The sequence below is a fragment of the Eulemur rufifrons genome, chromosome 6 (assembly GCF_041146395.1).
Source record: "Eulemur rufifrons isolate Redbay chromosome 6, OSU_ERuf_1, whole genome shotgun sequence".
Taxonomy (NCBI): Eukaryota; Metazoa; Chordata; class Mammalia; order Primates; family Lemuridae; genus Eulemur; species Eulemur rufifrons.
This window is the reverse complement of record NC_090988.1, coordinates 608928-629741: the sequence shown is the minus strand read 5'-3', so window position 1 is coordinate 629741 and position 20814 is coordinate 608928. Positions and strand designations below refer to the sequence as shown.

Sequence of the window (20814 nt, the reverse complement as noted above, 5' to 3'; positions counted from 1 at the left end):
TATCTCCAGTTCGTGGTGTTTGATGACCATGGGTTGCAAAAGATCCTTTCTTATTTTGTTTATTGATCACCTTTCTTTCACTCCATTTCCCTTCCTTTTTTTTTTTTTTTTGGACAGACATTCTAACATACTGAACGTGTGTGTACTTTTTGTATATGTTATTGTAAGCTACACATTGCTTTCTGTGTGCACATATGTTTTAAAATTATTTAAATGAATGGATTTATTTATTAGAGAAATTTTATGTTTGTAGAAATATTGACCAGAAAGCTTAGAGATTTCCCACAGACGCCCTAATCCCTGTAAAGAAGTTTTTTTCCTATTATTTACATCTTGCATTAGTGTGGTGCATGTGTTACAATTGGTGAACCAGAATTGACACATTATTATTAACCAAGTTCCACGGTTTGCATTAGGGTTCACTTTTTGCATTGTACATTCTATGGATTTTTGACAAATGGCATGTGTCCTTCCTTACTGGGTCATACAGGATAGTTTTATGTACATATATTTTTAATGTGCTCAAATGGAATTACACTACAGAGTTCATAGTTTTTGCTTTATTCACTTGATAATATTTTTAAAGTTCACTTACCTTGCTGTGTGCATCTAACATAATAATAGATAAGTTGCATTGATTCCATTTTATGTGGAAATTTCCAATAGACACAAAAGTAGAAGAAAAACAACAATTTTTGATGTCTCAGCTTCAATAGTTGTAAACATTAAACCAGTTCTGTTTCATCTGTAACCCTGCCATGAATTGACTATAGTATTGATAGGAAAATCCCAAGCACTGTATTACTTAACCCATAATGACTTCAGTATGGACCTCTGACACGTGACACTTTCTTTGAAAGATATGACCATCATCCTGCTATCACATGTCACAAATAGCCCATAATAAGATAGCCATGCCTGTTCCCTCCAAGTGTATTTCACACTATTGCGCTGCAATGTCAGCGTGTCCTCCTAGGACACGTACTCTCGAGCCCCCGGGGCAGAGACAAGGATGGATGGGTGGGTACAGAGACACACACGGGGGCAGCCGGACAAACCCTTGTGTCAAGGGCTGAGTTTCCACAGATCCTGCCAAGGGAGCTGCTGTGCTGGGAACGAAGTGCTGACCCCAAAGTGGGTCATCTAGGAATGGATTAGCACCTGGTTCCCCAAGAACCTGCTTTGCATGACGGGTGACGGGGAGGCCACCTCTTCCCTTGGCGCCTGGTTTCCCATAATGAGGGGCACGCTGCACCAGATCCCGGTCTCCATGCACAGCAGCACGAGAGGCCGACCGAGGCTCCGCGTGCTCCTTGAGCATTTCTCGTAAAGGAGGAAAACTCACTATTGTCAGAACGTGAGTTCTTCCCAACTTCATCTATAGATTCAATACAGCCCCAATAGAAATCTCAAGAAAGTTATTTTGTGGATACCAACAAACTAATTCTAAAATTTATATGGAGCGACAAAAGACCCACATTAGCCAATGCCATCTTGGAGGAGTAGAACGAAGTTGGAGGACTGACCCTGTCCAACTTCAAGAGAGTGTAAAGCTACAGTCGTCCAGACGTCATGGTGTTGGTGAAAGACAATGCAACAGAATAGGAAGCACAGAAAATAGACTCACATAAGTACAGGCAACGGATCGTTGCCAAAGGTGCAAAGGCAACGCACTGGCCCCCAGACAAGGAATGATAATCTATTAGGAGCAAAGGGGCCAGTCCAGGGTGGCTGAGTGCAGCTGGAGAGACTCGAGGACTCAGCAGGGCTCAGTGCTGCAGAGTCCCTTAGGCTATGAAGAGGTCAACGTCTGTAGCAGGGCAATATTTTGAGACATTAACTGAGGTTACTCTCATTCTCCACCTCCTGGCACCTTCGGGGGCTCCATCACTCTCAGAAATAACTGCTTCCTGTACACACAGCCCTGGAGGGGAAAGGCCTGATTGAGCACAAATCTTACAGTACCTGTGTCCGAGTTCCAAGGCACACTCTTAAAAGTCATGGCAGGAACAACTGCCTTGAAAGGCAGCATGCTTCAGCAGACTTTCTGAGGGAGGCAGTGATAAGGCCACATTTACTGAGCATTAACTGTGCACTAGACACAGCTCTGAGTCCTTTGTATTTGGCCCTCCGGACAATCTTCAGGTAGGTAGTGGTGTTGTCCCCATTATATGGTTGAGGAAACAGAGGCACAGAGAGGGACATTAACTTGCCTCAGTCACACAGCAGAGCCAAGACTTGAGCCCAAGCAGTCAGGCTCCAGATCCCATGCTTTTGGGGTTGGCATTTGTGTCCAGTGGTCTGGCTTTGAATCACAACACTCAAAGGGGATGGAGCTGCCCCCACCCCACCCCAAGATGGGCCTGGGAGGCCTGTGATGGGAACGAAGGAGGAACCGGAGGTGAGAGGGTGGGGAGGAGCCTGACACTCCTGTGGGGGCTCCTGAGTGGGCTCAGTCAGTGCGTGTTGCCCAGGCTGCCCGGGCAGCATCAGGGGCCCAGAAGAGGAAATGGAGGGGCTCCCTGAAGGTAGGGGAAGGGGTCACGGATGGGACCACCTGGGAGGGGCAGACGGGGTGGGACATTGACAAGAGCAGGAAGGGAACTAACATTCTCAGAGAGGCTGCCAGGGCGGAAGCTGAAGGCCTCCCACAGTGTGTTCTGGGCCGGTCAGGGGGCTCTGTCCAGGGGTCACTCACAGTCGAGATGAAGGGATCTGCCTCTACGAGTTCTTCTCCTTACCTCAGAGCCTCAATCTTGCCTCTTAAATTTGTCCTTAACCTCTCCTGCTCAAACACCTCCCATGGCTCCCTATCGCCTGTAAAGTTGATACTTGGGCTCTGAGAGAACCAGCGATTGGGACAGGAGTGCAGTGCTCAGCCAGAGAGGCGGTCAGGGTGTCCAGCTCAGAGACCCCAGCCTGGCTCCACCCACCCAGGCCCACCCCCTGGATCCCCGCAGTCCCCAAGCATCCCTGCTGGCTGTTGGCTAGGCTCAGGCAGAGGTGACAGCACAGGTTTATTCCCGGGAATCTGAAAAGGCAGGTGGAAGGGGTAGAGGGGTCACTGCTGGCCCGCCTCCAGCGGCTCCAGCCTCAGCCAGAGGCCACCCTCGGCTCGCAGGATCATCTCCACCTTCCTGCGGGGCTCCGTGTCGTCAGGCAGGATGCGGAAGCGCAGCAGCGTGAGCGCCAGGACCACCTTCATCTCGGTCATGGCGAAGGTCTGCCCGATGCAGTTCCTGGGAGCAGAGGTGGAGACTCTGAATTCTCCCAGGACCCCATCCAGGCCCCATCGCGCCTGGAACCTGGCCCGGGTCCCCCACCCACACCCACATGAGCTTGAGGGGCAGAGTGAGGAGCTAAGTATGCCCAGGACCCCACCCACCTCTGATCCTCCTCCCCTACACACACACACACACACACACACGCGCGCACACATATACACACATGCACAATGTGGGCTTGCATAACCCCAGGGCCTGCCCCACACTGCAGCCCTGGACTCACAACAGCAGCCAGGGAAGAGTCCCCTCGCAGGGATCCCATTCTAAGGACCTTAGCCCTTAACCTCGGGAGGGGGGAGGAAAGAGAGCTGAAACTGTGACTATCTGCAGCTCCCCTTCCCCCCAACTTTTCTCACTGTCATGCCCAGACCCTGCACGCATTGTGCACCCCATCCCTGCCTGGGAAACACCCCACCCTCACCTGGGCCCTGCAGAGAAGGGGATGAAAGCCAGAGGTGACCACTCCTTGATGTTTTCTGGGTCGAAGCGGGAGGGATCATACACCTGGGGGCAAAAGGGAGGCAGGCTTGCTGGGTGGGTCTCCCAGGACAGCTAGCCTTGGAGAGACAGATGAGAGTGTCTGGTAATGGGGGGAGAGAGGAGATCTCGGATTTCCCTGTCAAAGCCCTGCCCCACCAGGATCCCTGGAATGGGTAAAAATGGTGGTGTTGGGGGAGTCAGCACCTCAGGGTCTGGCCACACAGCTGGGTTGTGATGGGTCCCTAAAATATTGATAAGGCAGATGACACCTGTGGGAGATGAGGGAGCAGTCAAGACAGGGCCCCACTGCCTGATGGGCCCCCCTCCCTGTCCAGGAGCCTCCTCCCCCTGCCACTGTGGGCACCTTTGGGGATGACCCGGCCATCTGGGAGCACAACATCCTGGGTGCATCGTCGGGAGACCATTGGGACTGGAGGATGCAGGCGCAGACTCTCCTTAATGCACATGGTCAGGAAGGGCAGCTGGGCCAGGTCGTCCCTGTGGAAACACCCTCCCCCCCCCCCAATAATCATTAATGTCTAGCTAGGGAGCAAAGGCACAAATAGTATCCTCCAGCCACTGTGTTTCCTAATATCTTTTCTCCCTATAACAAAATAAGTTCCACAGGAATCAAATATTTGAGAATTAGAAAACCAGACAAAATCAGAAGAGCAGAGAATGAGAAAAGTACCTGAGGAAATTTAGCCAGTTATTTTGAAAAGATTGTTCTGAGGAAAACACAGCATCTAAAAGCCAACTGCAAAATGTTAACAAATGTGCATAAAAATATTTTTATGGCAAGAAAGCAAAATCAAAATACAAATGAGTAAGAAAAAAAATACACAGAATCAATGTTTTATTTCTTATTGTACTAGAGATACTGGCAAATGCAATTAGACAAGAAAAAAGTATGGTAACACAATTTGAAATGTGGGGGTAAATGTATCATTTTGGCAGGTAGTGATTTTATGGTTAGAAAACACAAGAGATTCCACTGGATCACTTTTACAAACTTTAAAGTTCCAGTAAGTGGGCTGAATTCTCTCCCCACTTGTTTTCCAGTGCCGATTTAAAATACTAGGACCTGATACACTTAACTAGTTCAAAATTTGAAAACTCTACATCACCCACCCCTGTGGCCCAATGCCACCCCACAGGTTGCCTAGGTTACTATGGTTTCATGTATCTTTCTAAAGCCACCTCTTAAACTTCTTTAAGAAATTATACAGTAGCATACTATATAACTATACTGTAGTTATCATACTATTGTACTATACACACTACTGTGTATCTTTTCTCAGTGAACATTATCTCATTCTCTTCTTGTCTCTCTCCTGGGATTTGTATCAAAATAGGTTATTCCTACTCTGAAGCCATAAAAGAATTTCCCCATGGTTTCAACTAGAGCTTTTAAGACTCTTGTTTTTAAAAAAATTTTAAATACGTGACTCATCTGGACATTTCTAGAAAGCTTCCCAGTTGTTCCAAGTGCTTTTCCTGAATGATCCGTATTTGTCCTCTTGGTATTAGCATTTACTATGCTTATTGGGTGTAAAATTTATATGCCTAAATCATGAGTTTCTCTATGTAGAAATAACAACCAGCTGGAAAAGATAATACAAGAAAAGATGCTAATAATATTAATATAAAACAACTGGATTAAACTTAAGATACATGAAATCTCTATATTCCAGACAAACTGATAAATTTCCTTCAATCCAATTAAAAAATATACTTCACTGTAGCAACAAAAGTGTCTAAGGATTGGTTTAACAAACATGCATAAGATCTCTAAGCAAATATTTTAAACTCTGTTAAAAGGCTAAAGATTATTTGAATAGGTGAATATCCATTTCATATTATGAGAGAGGATGTGTCAATATTATGAAGTTATGTTTCCCACAAATCAATCATATATTGAATGCAACCAATGAAATATATTCAAGTCAGATTAAAGTCTATCTGACTTTTTAGAACTTGATAAACTTACTCTAAAATTTTTCTGGAAGAATAAAGGGTCATGAAGAGGTAGGTCAATTTGAAAATAAAATATTAAAGAGGGGGAAGTTATTCTACCAGATACTAAGACCTATTACAAAGTCACAGTAATAAAAATAGTGTGGCACTGCTGCAAAAACAGCAGAATAGACCCATGGAACAGATAGAGACAGCCGCGTGAATAAGTGAAAACTTCGCATCTTTTTAAAGAAGTCCCACAACCCCCTAGGAAATGGATGGGTAGGCTGGCTGTAAAATAAAATGTAGACAAATTTGGCTCCAGAAAAATTAACCAAAATGTCCCCTCCCCAAATCAAAAGGCAATCTTTTGCAACACAAGACAGAAAAAAGATTAATTCTGATACACATACCTATAAGTAAATATGAAAAAGAAATGAACCCAAAGAAAAAGAACAAAACATGTAAGATACCACTTCTGTACAGTGAAAACAAATGACTTATCAACACGTGCAAGGGATGTTCAATCTCACTGTTATTTAAAGAAATGTCCATTGAAAGAAGAAATATAAAGATTGACAAAGATTTAAAATTCAAGAATACAATGATAGTAATGTTGAGGTTACGGGAAAAGTGGTACCATCAAACTCAGGTAACAGGAATGGATTTGCAATAAATAAAATTGTGCATTGCAATGGTCTTTGATTCACCAATTGCACATCTTGGAATCTGTTCTTCAGAGATGCTCCCACTTGAAGCAATGGTGACTGTACACACGCCGACTGCACCATGTTTAATTCAGCAAAAGGCTGGAAACAATGCAAGTATACATCATTGGGAAGATGTTTAGATAAATTATGGTACACCCGCACAATAGACTACTATACAGCTGCACCAAAGGAAGAGATGAGTATCAGTAGTCCTATCACACTGCAGACTGGGACATAAATCAGTACAGAAACTGGGAAGATTATTGGCACATCTATTACAACTACAAATGTTTACTTAAGAGTCTTCAACATGGGGGTGCACTGAATGAAATATGGAATGTTATGCAGCTTCAGCAAAGGATAGCTATAAGACACACTGTTTAGTGGATAAAACCAAGTTGTACACACACATATATAAAATATATATATATACCAAAAGGTAAAAACTATATGGCTATATAAGGAGATGACTGATAGCTAGGTAGATGGATAGATAAACAGATAGATGACCAATTGATATCTCGAGACACCCCTGGGGAAAAAGGGAGGGGATTCAGGGGGTGGGAGGAATGTCAATGATAACCCTAGTCTTCTCTGTAATGTCTCATTTAGTACAAGAAGAACTTGTTCTCATTTGTTTTTGTAGTTCAAAGCTCATTTTCCATGTGGTATATACACAAAGTGGAATGCTACTCAGCCTTCAAAATGAAGGAAATTCTATCATTTGTGACACCATGGATCAACCTGGAGGACATTATGTCAAGTGAAATAAACCAGGCATGAGAAGACAAATACCATGTGATCTTACTTATCTGTGTTAAAATAGATAACATAGATATCACAGAAGCAAAGAAGAGAATGGTTGTTACCAGAGGAGGGAGAGAGGAAAGGAACAGGAAGATGTTGATGAAAGGGTATGAGTTTCAGTTAGATGGGAGGAATACGTTTTTAAAATCTATGGCACAATATGGTGACGACAGTTAGTAATAATGTATTGGATTTTTCAGAATTGCTATGAGAGTACATTTCAAATGTTCCCACCACAAAAATGAGAAGTATATGAGGAAATGGGTATGTTCATTGACTCGATTGCATTGCTCCACATTGTACACATATATCATAATATCACATTATGCTCCATAAATATATATAATTAAAATTAAAAAAAATTTAAAAATACACTCATTTCCAAAGCTCATATTTGAGAAAAAAATACAATCTCAAAGGTATATTGTTAATGTGCAGACCTGTGTCGGTCTAAGATACTCCCATTTGTACAGAGGAAGAGAGCGTGTGTTCACATAAATGTGGGCATTGGGTTAGCCGTTTTCTGGAAGGACACACAGGAAACCACTGGCCATAGTCACTACTAGGGTGCAGCTTAAGAATTAGGTTTATTTTTATCCTAAACTCTTCTGGACACATTTTTTTACCAAGTGCATAATTTTTCTTGAATCCTGGTTTTAAATGAATGAAAATGTTTCTACACCTCACAAAAAATGCTGTGCTGAGCAAATGCTTGGAGGGGAGGACACCACCTCCAAACACCTGTCTAGTCCAATGTTTCCATTGTATCCCCCCATCCTTGGCCTGATTCAGACCTCATAACTCCCCCCTGCACCCTCACTCCACAGCATGTCCCCTCCAATCTCCTATCCACACTAGCCCTAGAAAGAGCTTTCTGGTACCCAGATCTGACCTCTCCCTCCCCTGCTCAAACACCACCCCTGGCTCCCCATTACCCTTGGGGTAAAGTTGACCACTAAAACTCCTCTCTCCCTCTGTCTCTGTCTCGTCTCTCCCCACACCTTTGCCCAGCCCGTCTCCTTGACCTAGAGCACTGCTGCCCAGCTGCACCCAAATATCTACTGACCATCATTCAGGGACTCAGATGAAACACTTTTTAACCCCCAGTCCTGCTTATCTTAGTTTCAACTCTATTCGCTCTTGTGGGCTGGGAATGTCCTCATGTGGGACTATTCCCCCACCAGACCAGGAGAACCTCAAAGGCAGATCCCTGGGCTGGGTCCTTCCCAGATCTCCAGAGAACAAAAAAGTGCTGGGCACAGAACTGGGGGTGGGAAGGCTGGCAGGAGTTTTTGCTACATAGGGCTGGGTGGATGAGTGACACAGGTGTTCTGGACAAGAGATGGGTGACTTTTACCTCTGGGTCTCCTTTGGGAATCCCTGGCCTGAACAGTTGGGTAGGAATTAGGGCACAGAGGAGCAAACATTCAGTGAGTGAAGCTGTTTAAAGGAATGGTGTTTCATGGAGAAAAGAATGGGAGTAGAGACAAAGTTCATTAAGGAAAACGTGCTAAGTGGCATCATTAGCCCTCACACATCGTTATTAATTCTCTCAGCAACCCCAGTCTTTGTGTCCCCAAAACCTGCAGTCTTTCCCCTCATAGCCAGCTGGGTCCCAAGTCCTTTCTCTGGACTCTGCTCCTATTACCACTAAGAAAAGCTGGTAGAATCAATAAATACAACTTCTTTCCTCCCCACCTGCCAGCAGAGCCAATGAGAGGGGCTCAGGAACAGGCCATGAGGACCTGCACTCACCATTCAATCTCTGTAGGCTCGCGGTCCCTCAGGAGCTCTCGCACCTCCTGCCGGCAGTGCTCCTGGTATTCTGGGTGTCTTGCAAGGTTGTACAGGACCCAGGAGAGACCACTGGCAGTGGTGTCATGGCCTGAGGGGCAAGAAGGTTGACCTGAGTCTCTGAGCTGCTTCAGCACCAGAGGGGCGGACAGCGCCCTTGCATGGAGGCCCGCAGGGAGGATGGGAGGGATGGAGTGATCAGGGTCCACCCACCACATCCCTGGGATGGAGAGGCCCCTACTCCCAGTGTAGTCCCACATTGGGCCCCTCACCCCCAAACATGAAGGTATCAGCCTCTGCTCTTATGTCCTCATCTGACAACTGCTTCCCATCTTCATCCTGGAGAGAAGGCAAAACCCAACAAATCACACTAGCTCTGAGACTCCTGGGTCTAACCTGAGACAATCTCTGAAGATGCATCCTCCTTTAAGAAACCCAAACCCACCCTGCACTCCTAGATCTCCCTGGACACCATTGCCAGAGCCCTCGCCTGATGGGCTTCCTCCATGACTGCCTGGCCTCCTCTTTTATCCCTGGTGGAAGGAATCAGTGATCCATGAATACTTTTATGTTCCTGCATAATGAGGACTTTTGGAGAAAAAATTACTGGCAACCTGGGTTTCAGGACGTTTAAATGGAAATTTTCCTTGGAGCTTAGAAATTAAATGTTGTTCCAAAGATATTTGCTCACCTTCTAGGATGATAAACACAGAGAATCTTATCTCCCCTGAAGGAAATTCTCTTATAAACCCCTAGTCATTGCCATCTCACTGGAAAGTAGTTTATACTCCAGAGGAAAGTGTGCACTCTCCGTCTCTGTCTCTGGAAGGATGAAGGCACAGATGTGCCAGCTGTTCTTTGTGAGCTCCAAGACTCATAATGTGGGGGCCCCTCTGCTGTGGTGCAAACTCTGGTGCACTAAGAGGTAAAAACGTTGCATTGCCCCAGGAGGAATTTGGGAGTGTGGAGCTGGCACTGCAATCCAACTCTGGCTGCTGTTACTGCTGTGAATAATAAGTAGGCTGCTCTGACCCAGGGGTCAGGCACATCTGTCAGCTTAGACATAGACAGAGACAGAGCACAGACATATGGATACACATAACAATGTGGCAGACTAAGAGAATAACTTGTAAGTTCAGAAGTGAAGTCAAATCTGAGGCTCATCATAGTTTCAGACTTAGTAGTCCTCTGCTGGCTGCACTTCAGACACTCAGCTCCAAAACCTGTCTCCGACTGTCCCCTTCCTGACTCAAATAATTTCCATGCTCCCCAGTGCCCACTGGATCAAATCCAAGTTCTTGGATTTGACATTTGACATGAAGCTCCCCATTCTGTCTCTGGAGTTCAGATCCCAGGAAGCCCACCTTGCTCAGCAGGAGAACATCGATGAAGTCCAAAGTCTTGGTCTTGGCTTTGGCCTTGAGGAAGCCATCAACACCCTGATTGGGGAGGGTGCGGCGTCGCTCCTGGATGACGGCATCTGTGAAGTCGTGCACCAGGCGGCAGGCCTTGCGGAAGCGCTGCCCATCGCAGGTGAGATAGTACAGGAAGTCCACGTATGAGAGGATGTTCTGGCTCCTTTTTTCTATGAGGGCACTGAGCTGCAGGATGGTGGCAATATATTCACTGGGCTTCCTGCAGGATCAGGGAATGGGGAGGAAACAATTTAACACACCTGAAACCCGGGAGCATTTCCCACCAACAGCCAGGATCTGCCTCCCATCAGGAAACGGAGTCTCCAGAAACAGATGGACCCACAGATACACAGATGGCATCGGCCATGAGACCTGATTCTCCAAACCCTCTTCTCTGCCTGCATCCACCTCTGTCAGCTGCCCAAGTGCCACCAGGCAGCCAGAGCATAGCTTGGACATCATGCCCCTCCTCCCCTCTGTCTCCTGCCCAGTATCCAGGCCTGCACCTTCTCCTTCCCAAAACCGTGCACACAGCTCAGATGTTATCAGATTCCACCTGGTCCTTGGCCCAGCCCCCATCCCAGCCTCCTGAATACAAAGTCAACTCCATCTAGTGTCTAGATGATTGTCAGTTCTCCACAGAGCTCAGCTTTGACCATATCCAGTATCAGCTTCAATGGCTCCCTGGAAACCTCATAATAAAGTTTGTACCACTTTGCCTGACTTTTCAGTGTGCTTGAGACCCAGCCCCTGTATACCTCTATACTCTCAGTTCTACTGTCTGCTGCACATGCTCTACTCATCCTAGCCTCCCTGCCTTCACTCAAACGTTTCTACCTACCCTTCCTCTGCTTCACAGCCCAGCTATGAAGTACCTGCTCCAGAACAGCTATTGTGTTGTTCTCCTCAGTCCTCCCTCCCCTACTTACCCCTGGGTCCACAGCTCAAGATCCCACGCCCTGGGCAAGGACTCACTCCTGACAATGGCTGTCGAAGCTGAAGATGCATTTCTGCAGACTGTCCAAGGTCATGAGGCTGATGTGCTCAAACATGTCCAGACGGGCACTGCCCTCTGAGGCCAGGCGCTGCCACTTGGCCTGAAGAGAAGGCCACAGAGCTGGGGCTGGGCCTTGGCTCTTTGGAGCCCCTCCCCAACCCCACACATCAGGATGGACACATTCAGAACCAGCCTCTTGGTCCCCTGCCCCAGGTACCCATCTCCAGGGAGGACCCGGCTTGGGTAAAAGCAGAAGCTTTTACTATTAGCAGGTGAAGACCCCACAGCTGGGAACAAGAGACCCGAGTTCACGTTTCAGCTCGGCATCCTGTGCTCTGTGTGCCCTTGGGCAGCTCAGTGCCTGCCCTTAGGTCCCACCTGTCAAATCGTCAGTAGCAGTTAAGATGTCCTGCTTTGGTGCCAGGTAAACCTGCTAGAATCCCTGCTCCACCAACCCAGGACTTACTACATGGGTAGACTTGGGCAAGCCCTCCAATCTTTCTGGCCATCAGTTTCCTCATCTGTAATGGGGTGAAAAGAAACTCTAACTCACAGGAGCATTAAAATTAAATTGGACAATTTATATCATGGAATTGGCACAAGGAATCATTTCTTTCACATAGTGAGTGCTCAAAAATGTTGGTTTTCCTCATCTTTATTATTATAAATTGACTGCAAAAATATCCCTCTCTTGGTAGAAGTAGTCTTCCATGGGCCCTGAACATCCTTGCTGGGCACACCAAGAATGCAAGGCCCTGATGTTCTTAACCTGGGTCATTTCTCAACCTTGTGATTGCAGACAAGAACCTTGAGGGATAAGGTAATGATTCCCCCTGGACACATTTTAGGCTTACTTCTGTTTGCTATAAAATCAGGTTCCCTAAGCCTAGTGCCCCTCCCCTGTAATGCAATAGACTCCAGGAACAGGCATCGATAGAATCCCTCCTGTGTCCCCCACATGGGCTTTGGGTGGCTTGGAAAAAGGAGGCAAACCAAGAGGAAGCACGTGCTATTGTGCCGTGAGTAGTCAACTGCCCTTTGTCTCTGACCCTGGAGTCTCATGTCTTGTGGCAAAATCCATGGAACAGTAACACGCTAACTTACAACCTTGCAAGTAAAGAAAAAAATCCTAGGCAGTTCAAAAAATCCATATCCCACCTGGAAACCATTCTTCTAAGTGAATTATCAGAAGAATGGACAAGCAAACACCACATGTACTCACCATTAAATTGGAACTAATCGATCAACACTTATGTGCACATATGGAAATAATATTCATCAGAAATCTAGCGGGTGGAAGGGGGCAGGAGGGGATGTGTAACTCCACACCCAACGAGTACAATGCACGCTATCTGGGTGATGGACACACGTACAACTTTGACTCAAACAATACCAAAGCAATTTTGTAACCAAAATGTTTGTACCCCTGTAATAATCTGAAACAAAAATACAAAATATATATAAAAATCCATGACCCCAATTCTCCACTTCTCCCTCTGCCTACGCCCTTTGCAGTGTGATTTTTCAGCAATGTCCATAAGAGATGGAGCCTATTTTACCCACCATCCTTTGATTCTGTGCTGGACTTTAGGATCAGCAAAGCTGCCACCTGACCCACAGCTGATCACACACCCCGAGTGACCCTTCCACATCCATAAGAACCAGCCAACTATCCTGTAGACTTATTAGCAATCATGAGCACATTGATTTAAACCAATGAGTTTGGCAGTGGTTTGTGTGCAGCAGTAGCTGCTATGCAATCTTCATTTCTCTCTGGAGCTCATAGGAATTCTGTGAAAGAATCTTAGAAACTGACACTGTCTGAGCACGTACTATGTGCCAGGGACAGGACTCCATTACATCATCTTGACCTCCTTTTAAGTAGGGATTATTATTCCCATTTTACAGATGAGGAAGCCAAGGCTCAGAGAGGAAGAGCAATGACCCTAAGCCTCCCAGCAGAGCCAAAACTCCAGATCAGACCTGTCTGTGGTCCCTCTACCCCAAGGCTTCGGCTAAGACCCCAGTGTCAAGGGACTTACGTGCATTATGCTCACGCTGTCATTGAAAATCTTCACATAGGGCTTCAGGATGTTGAAATGGAAGGCTGGTGTCAGCATGCGACGGTGGCGGCTCCACTTGTCACCAGCACTTAGCAGAAGCCCCTCCCCTAGTAGGGCAGCCAAGGGCAGTGGGCAAAGGCAGCACCTTCTCCTGGCCCCACAAGGCTGTCCCCACCCCCATTCACCTGCAGGTACTCACCCAGCCAGGGCTTTATGAAGCTGAAGAAGATATCGTCCTTCCGTACAATGGCGGCTGACATGAATGAGGACAATCAGGGACATGGAGGGGGAGGGGAGGGGCTTGAGATGGGGGTGGAGGGGTTTGCACTTCCCCCTCCAAGCCCAGCACAGCAGGAAGGGGCCAAGGGCAGACGGAGCAGAGGGGACAGGGGAAGGGAGGGATCCCCAGACCAGGCTGCAGCAGACACTAGAGCAACACACACCCTAACACGGCACAACACACCCCATCATGCCTTGACATGGCTCCTACATGATTCAACATGTCTGCAGCACCCGAACATAGCTCAACACCCTACAAAACACCTTCATAAGAACCTAGACACCCTGTCTGCCCCAGAACTCTCTGTCGTCTCCTGACATGGATCTCAGACGTGTGACCTGACCCCGATGTGTTAACAGGTCCCGACACAGCCACAGCACACAGGACAAACCCTAAATGACACAACATGGTCTGAATTTGACCCGAAATGATCTGACACGAGCTCAGCATGCCCCACGGTTGGACCCCAGATAGGATTTAAATATAATCTTGTTAGTGTCCCAGATGTGGACCAGGTGTGACCCAGACTGTGCCCCAGCTACGATCTGAACATACCTTAGGACCTGCCTCAGGTAGACCCATATCTCAGACAGCCACACAGGGACCCTGGGTCCCAGACCTTAGACAAGCCCCAAATATGGCCCCGATGTGACAAACAGGAGAAAAGGAAAGTCTCAAGTAACATTTCAGACAAGAACCAGATAGGCCCCAACATGTTCCAAGTGACCTTGGCTACAGCTGAGCCCCAGACATGGTGATCTCCATGATTCCAGGTGTAAACCAGGTGTAAGCAGGTGTAACATGTACCAGGTGCCACCTGGCCCCAGGCGTAAATATACACGTGACAAGATGTGTCCATACAGCAGATGTCACACGGACATGCCCAGACTATGGCAGACAGGACCAGAGGTCAGAGGTCAGACAGGTCAGTCCAGGGGAGACTGAGGCAGTGGCATCTCCGCCACAGGCCCTCCTGTCTGCACTCGGGTCCCAGGGCCAGCTGGAGGCAGCACAGAGACCCCAGCAGCGGATGAGCTGTGGCCAGTGCAAGGTCTGTCTGAGCAAAGAGCACGGGCTTGATGCAGGGGGGTGGAAGATGCGGACGACCGCGTACTACGGCCTCACCCCCCAGCAGCCCACATCCCCACAGGAGCTGGCCAGGCCCTGTGTGTACAGGAGACCGTCCTCCAAGCCCAGAGTCTGGAGAAGAACAAACAGAACACAATTCACAGTCTTCCGGGCTGCCAGAGAGAAGGACCTGCCAGGTAGAGACTCAGACCCCAGCCCTGGGGAGTCCGTCCCACGTCTTATCAGCCTCTGCTCTGAGCCTCCCCTGGGCATCCCCCCGCCATCCTCAAACACAGCAACCAGGTGCCTCAGTTACAGCACAGAAAAAGTTGTTCCCTGTTTGGATCCTGTTGTGGTTTCAAGGTCTGCCCCTCGGAAAGTCATGTTGAACGTTGATCCCCAAGTGGCGGGATTGAGAGATGGGGCCATTAAGAGGTAATTGGATCATGAGGGGTCTGCCCTCATGAACAGACTAATCCATTAATGGATTAATGGGTTGTCACGGGAGTGGGATTGGTGGCTTCATAAGAAGAGGAAGGCAGACCTGAGCTAGCACGCTCAACCCTCTTGCCCTGCGATGCCTTCTGCGACGCTATGACAGAGCACAAGGCCCTCCCTAGAAGCTGAGCAGATAGAACAGCTCAACCTTGAACTTCCCAGCCTCCAGAACTGTAAGTATAAATTTCTTTCTTTATAAATTGCCTAGTGTTAGCGATTCAGTTACAGCAACAGAATGAGCTAAGAGAGATCCTAAATGCCACATTCACCCAGGCTGTCTTTCATCTCATTCTCCAGATAAAGAAACTAACACTCTGAATGATGAAGTCTCTCACCCATGACCTCCCAGGTAGTCAGGGGCACGCCTGAGACCTGAGCCTGGGTCTGTCTGAATCCAGGGCCTGGGTTCTTAATCATCAAACTCCTTTGTGCCCAGAAACAGTAGCTCTGGAAGCCCCACACCTGCCAAGACTGGGCAATCAGAGCCACAGTGACCAGGTGAGGAATTGGTCCTGTGACCCAGGCCAGGACAATTACAGAGAATCATGCACTACTTATGGAAGGTCTGGGGAAAAGATGAGCTTTCCGAAGCTTCTGGAACCCTTCATGGACACCATGAGGAAAGGGCTTCTTTGCAAGGAAAAGTGATATGGTAAAAGGAAAACCAAGAGGGAGACAGATTGCTGAAGACGTTGTTTCAGACCTGGATCCAGCCATGCCTGAAAGCCACCCTCTCTGGACTTTATGGTCAATAGATTTTTCTTTGCTGACACCACATGAGGTTGAGTTTCCATCACTCACAACTGAAAGAGACATCAGAAGCCAGAGACCCAGAGACCTTCCCAGAGTCACTCAGCATTTTAGCGTCAGAGCCATAGTCCCTGTGGGATGCTGCCGGTTTCCCGGCTCAGCCTCGCCTGTCCAAGGAAGAGAAGGCAGAGAGCGGGGGAAGGGCACCAGGCTGCAGTGGGGTCTCCTTGGAGATTCCTGGGGCCTCCAGCAGCAGAGCAGTGAACTTAGGGCAGACGAGCCACCGGGTGGGGCAGAAGGCGCTGACCCACAGGGGTGGCACTCATGCAAGCAGCCCAGGTCTTCCACCAGCGGCCAGCTCTCCTCATTGTCCTGGGCTTGGGCACATGCAAGGCTGGCACCAGGCCTGGCAGGGAGCCTGCAATACTAATGGTGCCCACGGCATCACCCTTCCTTCACTTAAAAAATTCCTCCTCATCAATCCAGACCCAGCTCCAGCAACTCCTCCTACAGGAAGCCTTCCTGCCTGCCCCAGCAGAAACTTAGTTCTTGCTGAGCTGTCAGAGTCCCTCTTCCTCTGGTCCATTCCTGACCACATGAAGTTGGGGAGTTCCCCCAGGACAAGGCCTTGAACTGAGAGGCCTCCTGGGGCCCCAGGGTTGCCCAGGACACCAAGGCAGGGAGCAGACGGCAGTGCAGAGAGGAGACACTGAGGTGGGGGCTGGTGAGTACAGGAAGGGGAGAGGAAGGTGCCTGAGGGAGAAGAGGGAATGAGGGGCTGGGGTCCTGCAGGGGCCACAGAGGAACTTGGGGGACAAGGGGATGGAAGCCCTTGGATGTGCCATGGCGCCCACCACCACCAGCTCCGCATGGTACCTGAAGCGTTCAGGACAGGTCGGAGGATGTTGGGATGGCAAACATTGATGATAGGGAGGATGGGGCCCAGCCATGTTTTAAAGCCCTGGGGGTAGGTGGCCACCAGCTGAGTCACGTCCCTCAAACCCTCCTCTGTGGTGGTGACCTGCAAGCAAGGCAGAGCTGTCACCTCCTGGAATGGTTAAATTTAGATGCCAGCGTGACGGGGCTAAGGGATGCCCAGATAGCTGGTGGTGTTATTTCTGGGTGTGTCAGCAAGGGTGTTTGCAGAAGGGATGAGGAGTTGAATGGGTAAACTGAGGAAGGAAGATCCTCCCTCTCCAGGGCGGGCAGGCACCATCCAACCCACTGCGGGCTCAGAGAGAACAAAAAGGCGGAGGAGGGGACTAGGCTCTGTCTTCCAGAGCTGGGACATCCGCCTTCTCTGCCCGTGGACACCAGAACTGCAGCTGCTCAGGCCTCTGGACGCGGACTGAATGACAGCTCAGCGCCTGGGTCTCCAGCCTGCAGACGGCACAGGGTGGGGCCTCTCAGCCTCCACAGTCACGTGAGCCAGTTCTCATAGTAAATCCCCTCTTATCTGCCTAGACCTACACCCAGATCTGTGTGCCCTGCGATTCTGTGTCTCTGCAGAACACTGACTAATCCACGTCCCCAGGAGTGGCCACCGCAGGTCCCCCCTGCAGCCTCTGGAGGTGGCGCAGCCTCTGCAGTGAACAGCATGTCTGGATCCTGCACAGATGGAGGGAATCTCTGCTTCCTCCTGCCCCTTCTCTCCTGGGGCGTCTCCAAACGCCACAGGTGCACCCCAGGGCAGAGGGAGAGGACACGCTGTCTGCCCACACAGGGGCCACCTTGGCTCCAGAGGAAGGGTTTTCTTGTCCTGGGAGTGGTTCCGGCCTGGGGGCAGCCATATGGCGATGTCTCCACCGAGGGGGTTGTGGGCAGCAGTGTGACCTCAGGACGTGTCCCCAAGGCAGGTTTCCACATGCCCTCATGTCCTGGCTGGTGCACGCGGGCTTCAGTTCCTCCTCTGGAGAAGGGTCTGCACCCTCGGGACCTTCCAGCCTCAGCTGACCTCAGGGGAGCAGACGGGAGCTCTCACTGTCCATCAAGACGGTGGCTCCCACCTGTGAGCATCTCTGTCCGTCAATCTCTGTGCATCATGTGTGCTGTGCGCCCTCCCACTGAGCCTAAGGACACGCCCATGGCCCCTGCCATTACGAATGAACAGACTGGGGCCAAGTCCCCCAAAGGACAGAGCAGGTCCAAGTCAGAGGCCAAGGTGTGGGAGGGAGTTAGGAAAGGCTCCTGAGAGGGGACGTGAGGGGCCAACTTTCATGCAGGCTGCACAGCAGGGCCCACTGGGACATGTCAGTGGGGAAGAGCAGGTAAGAGGAAGCTGCCCAGGAAGGGCAGGGGTGGCACACTGTCCCCACCTGTCTTCTGGGCCAGCGGTGCCCCTGTGTGTTTGGGGGGTGGGGGAGTCACAGCCCAGAGAGGGGCAGACACAGGACATGGGCCAGGCAGGGTGCAGACCCCTCAGGAGGCCTCAAGTCCCGCAGTGGAGAATTGGGGACACCGGAGGTTCCCACTCTGTGCAGCCCTCCCTGGGAGCCCTCACGGTGCACCAGTGTGGGAAGGCAGGCAGGAAAAGGATGCTGAGCAGGCTGGGCTGGGAGGACAAGGAAGGGACAGAGGCCTGGGACGGCACAGCAGAGCACTGAGGCAGTGAACAGAGGAGTGAGTGAGCTGCCTCCCTCGCTTCTCTGCCGTCCCAGACCCCAGCCCACCTCCACCCCCGGCTCCCTGAGCCCCTTCCCGGCCCTGGGGACGTCCACCCACCCTGACACCCCAGTCCCATCCTGCTGCCACACTCACCAGTCCAGCATGACCCAGGAACCAGTTCCGTGTCGGGGGCTGCGGGAAGCAGCGGAGGCGGCTGCAGGTGCCATAGAAGGCGTAGGTCCAGGCCAGGACTCGGGCCAGGAGCCAGGAGGCCCCAACCAGCAGCAGCAGCAGCCACGGAGAGGCGGCCACCGGCCCCAGGCCCAGCCAGGACAGGCCCAGTTGTGACATCCTGCAGGGCAGACAGGTGCAGGGGAAGTTCCTGAGGCCCAGGGGAGGGAAGGGGGCTCCAGGGGCAGTGCAGAGGGGCAGGGGCGGGAAGGGGAGGGCTCAGAGATGGGTAAACAATGCCTGAGGGCTAAAGTCCAGAAAGGCCCAGCCTGAATCACAGGGACGCTGCCAGGGGCTCGGTTTCCAGGAAACCACCATTCCCAGAGCCATAACCCTGGAGCTGCCCCAGCTTGGGCAGCCCCCTCCCCATCCTGGGCCAGGACCCCCCAGGCCCACCACCCCCAGCCTGGCACCTTCTCTCAGGAGCAGCTTGTCCACACAACCTCCTGTTCCCCCTGCTGGGCGGTCTTTGCTCTGGGCCCTGATGTAAGAAAGGCTGAGGGGGCTGGGCCAGCCAATCCCTGCAGGCAGGGCTGCCTCCTCCCCACCAGGGCAGGAGGCCAAGCCATGGGGTGGGGAGAGAGCTGGCTGCAGAGCAGTCAGCTGGGGATGACACAGCGGAGGCACTGGATCCTCAAATCTCAGCACCTCCCGCGTGGGGGGAGGGGAGCAAGTCAGGGGTGATCAAAGGTGACTCAGAGCCCCAAGGTTTACACACCAGGTGCAGCTGGCAAAGGCATGAACGTGAGAGTTCAGGTGCCAGGCGAGCACGGCCAGGCCAATCCTTGTGCCCGATCATCTCCTGAGCTCCTGTAGGGCATCACGTACCATTTCTCAGTGCAGAATTAGGAGGCTTAGAGATGAAAGCCCAGGGGCCCAGGCTGCGCAGTCTGGCAGGAGTTGGAGTGCTGCCTGGAGGCAGCCCAGGCCCTGGGCTGAGACATGACTACTAGGAACAGAAACAAACAATCCAGCCTTGCTGGCCATTATCCCAGGCAGATTCCAGGGATAAAGGGCCCAGCTGCTGGCAGGGCGTGGTGGCCAACGACTGGAATCCTAGCAATCTGGGGGCCGAGGCAGGAGGATGTACTGAGATCAGGATTTTGAGCAAGAGTGAGACCTTGTCTCTACTAAAAATAGAAAAATTAGCCATGCATGGTGGCACGTGACTATAGTCCCAGCTACTTGGGAGGCTGAGGCAGGAGGATCGCTTCGGCCCAGGAGTTTGAGGTTGCTGTGAGCTACGATGACGCCACTGCACTCTAGCCTGGGTGACAGAGCAAGGGCAAACCTGGAGGCTGGGCTCAGTGTCCAAGGACAGAGGGGAAGCACTGGGGGTGAGTCTGAGAGGGGCCGTGAGCACACGGAGTCCAGGCAGGGAGGGCAGAGCCAGGGGACCCTGAGTGGAGTCCTCGTGCTGCCCTGCCCTTGCTCTGAGTTTGGACCGTGGCGGCCATCTGGGGCTCAGTCTTCCCATCTGGGAAATGGGATATCACATGAGGTCCTCAGTGGGGGATGGAAAATGGGTCTAGAGAGTTGGGAGCCCCAAAAAGAGAAAGTGAAGGAAACGCTGGCAAGTGGCCCCTGAGCCACTGTGGGCCAGAGCTCTGCTCTGCGCAAGAGACTGTGAAGTCCTTCTACTGTGTGTTCTACGTAAAGTGCACCCATAAAGTGTGTGCTCTACATAAAGTGCCCCCACTGTGTGCTGGGCACTCTACATACATCCTGTCTACTGTGTGCCAGGTGCTCTACATAAAGCAAACTTATTTAGAGCACAGTGCTTTATATAACGTGTATCTACTGTGTTCCGCGTGTTCTATGTAAAGGATGCCTACTGTGTGCCAGGTGCTCTACATAAAGCAAACTTATTTAGAGCA

General features: G+C 50.3%; 1 protein-coding gene across 1 annotated transcript; it reads right to left on the bottom strand.

Annotated features, from left to right (window-relative positions):
* Positions 1-2998: 2998 nt before the first annotated feature.
* On the bottom strand, positions 2999-19396 carry LOC138385060 (cytochrome P450 4F2-like). Its single transcript, XM_069470683.1, has 13 exons — positions 19351-19396; positions 18860-19058; positions 16979-17123; positions 13706-13759; positions 13486-13613; positions 11422-11543; positions 10396-10666; positions 9304-9370; positions 8993-9122; positions 4129-4262; positions 3969-4033; positions 3706-3788; positions 2999-3239 (listed from the first exon to the last, which is right to left on the bottom strand). Exons 2-13 carry the CDS (start codon positions 19055-19057, stop codon positions 3062-3064), a joined length of 1575 nt encoding a protein of 524 aa, XP_069326784.1. The 5' UTR covers position 19058; positions 19351-19396; the 3' UTR covers positions 2999-3061.
* Between the last annotated feature and the right edge of the window lie 1418 nt (positions 19397-20814).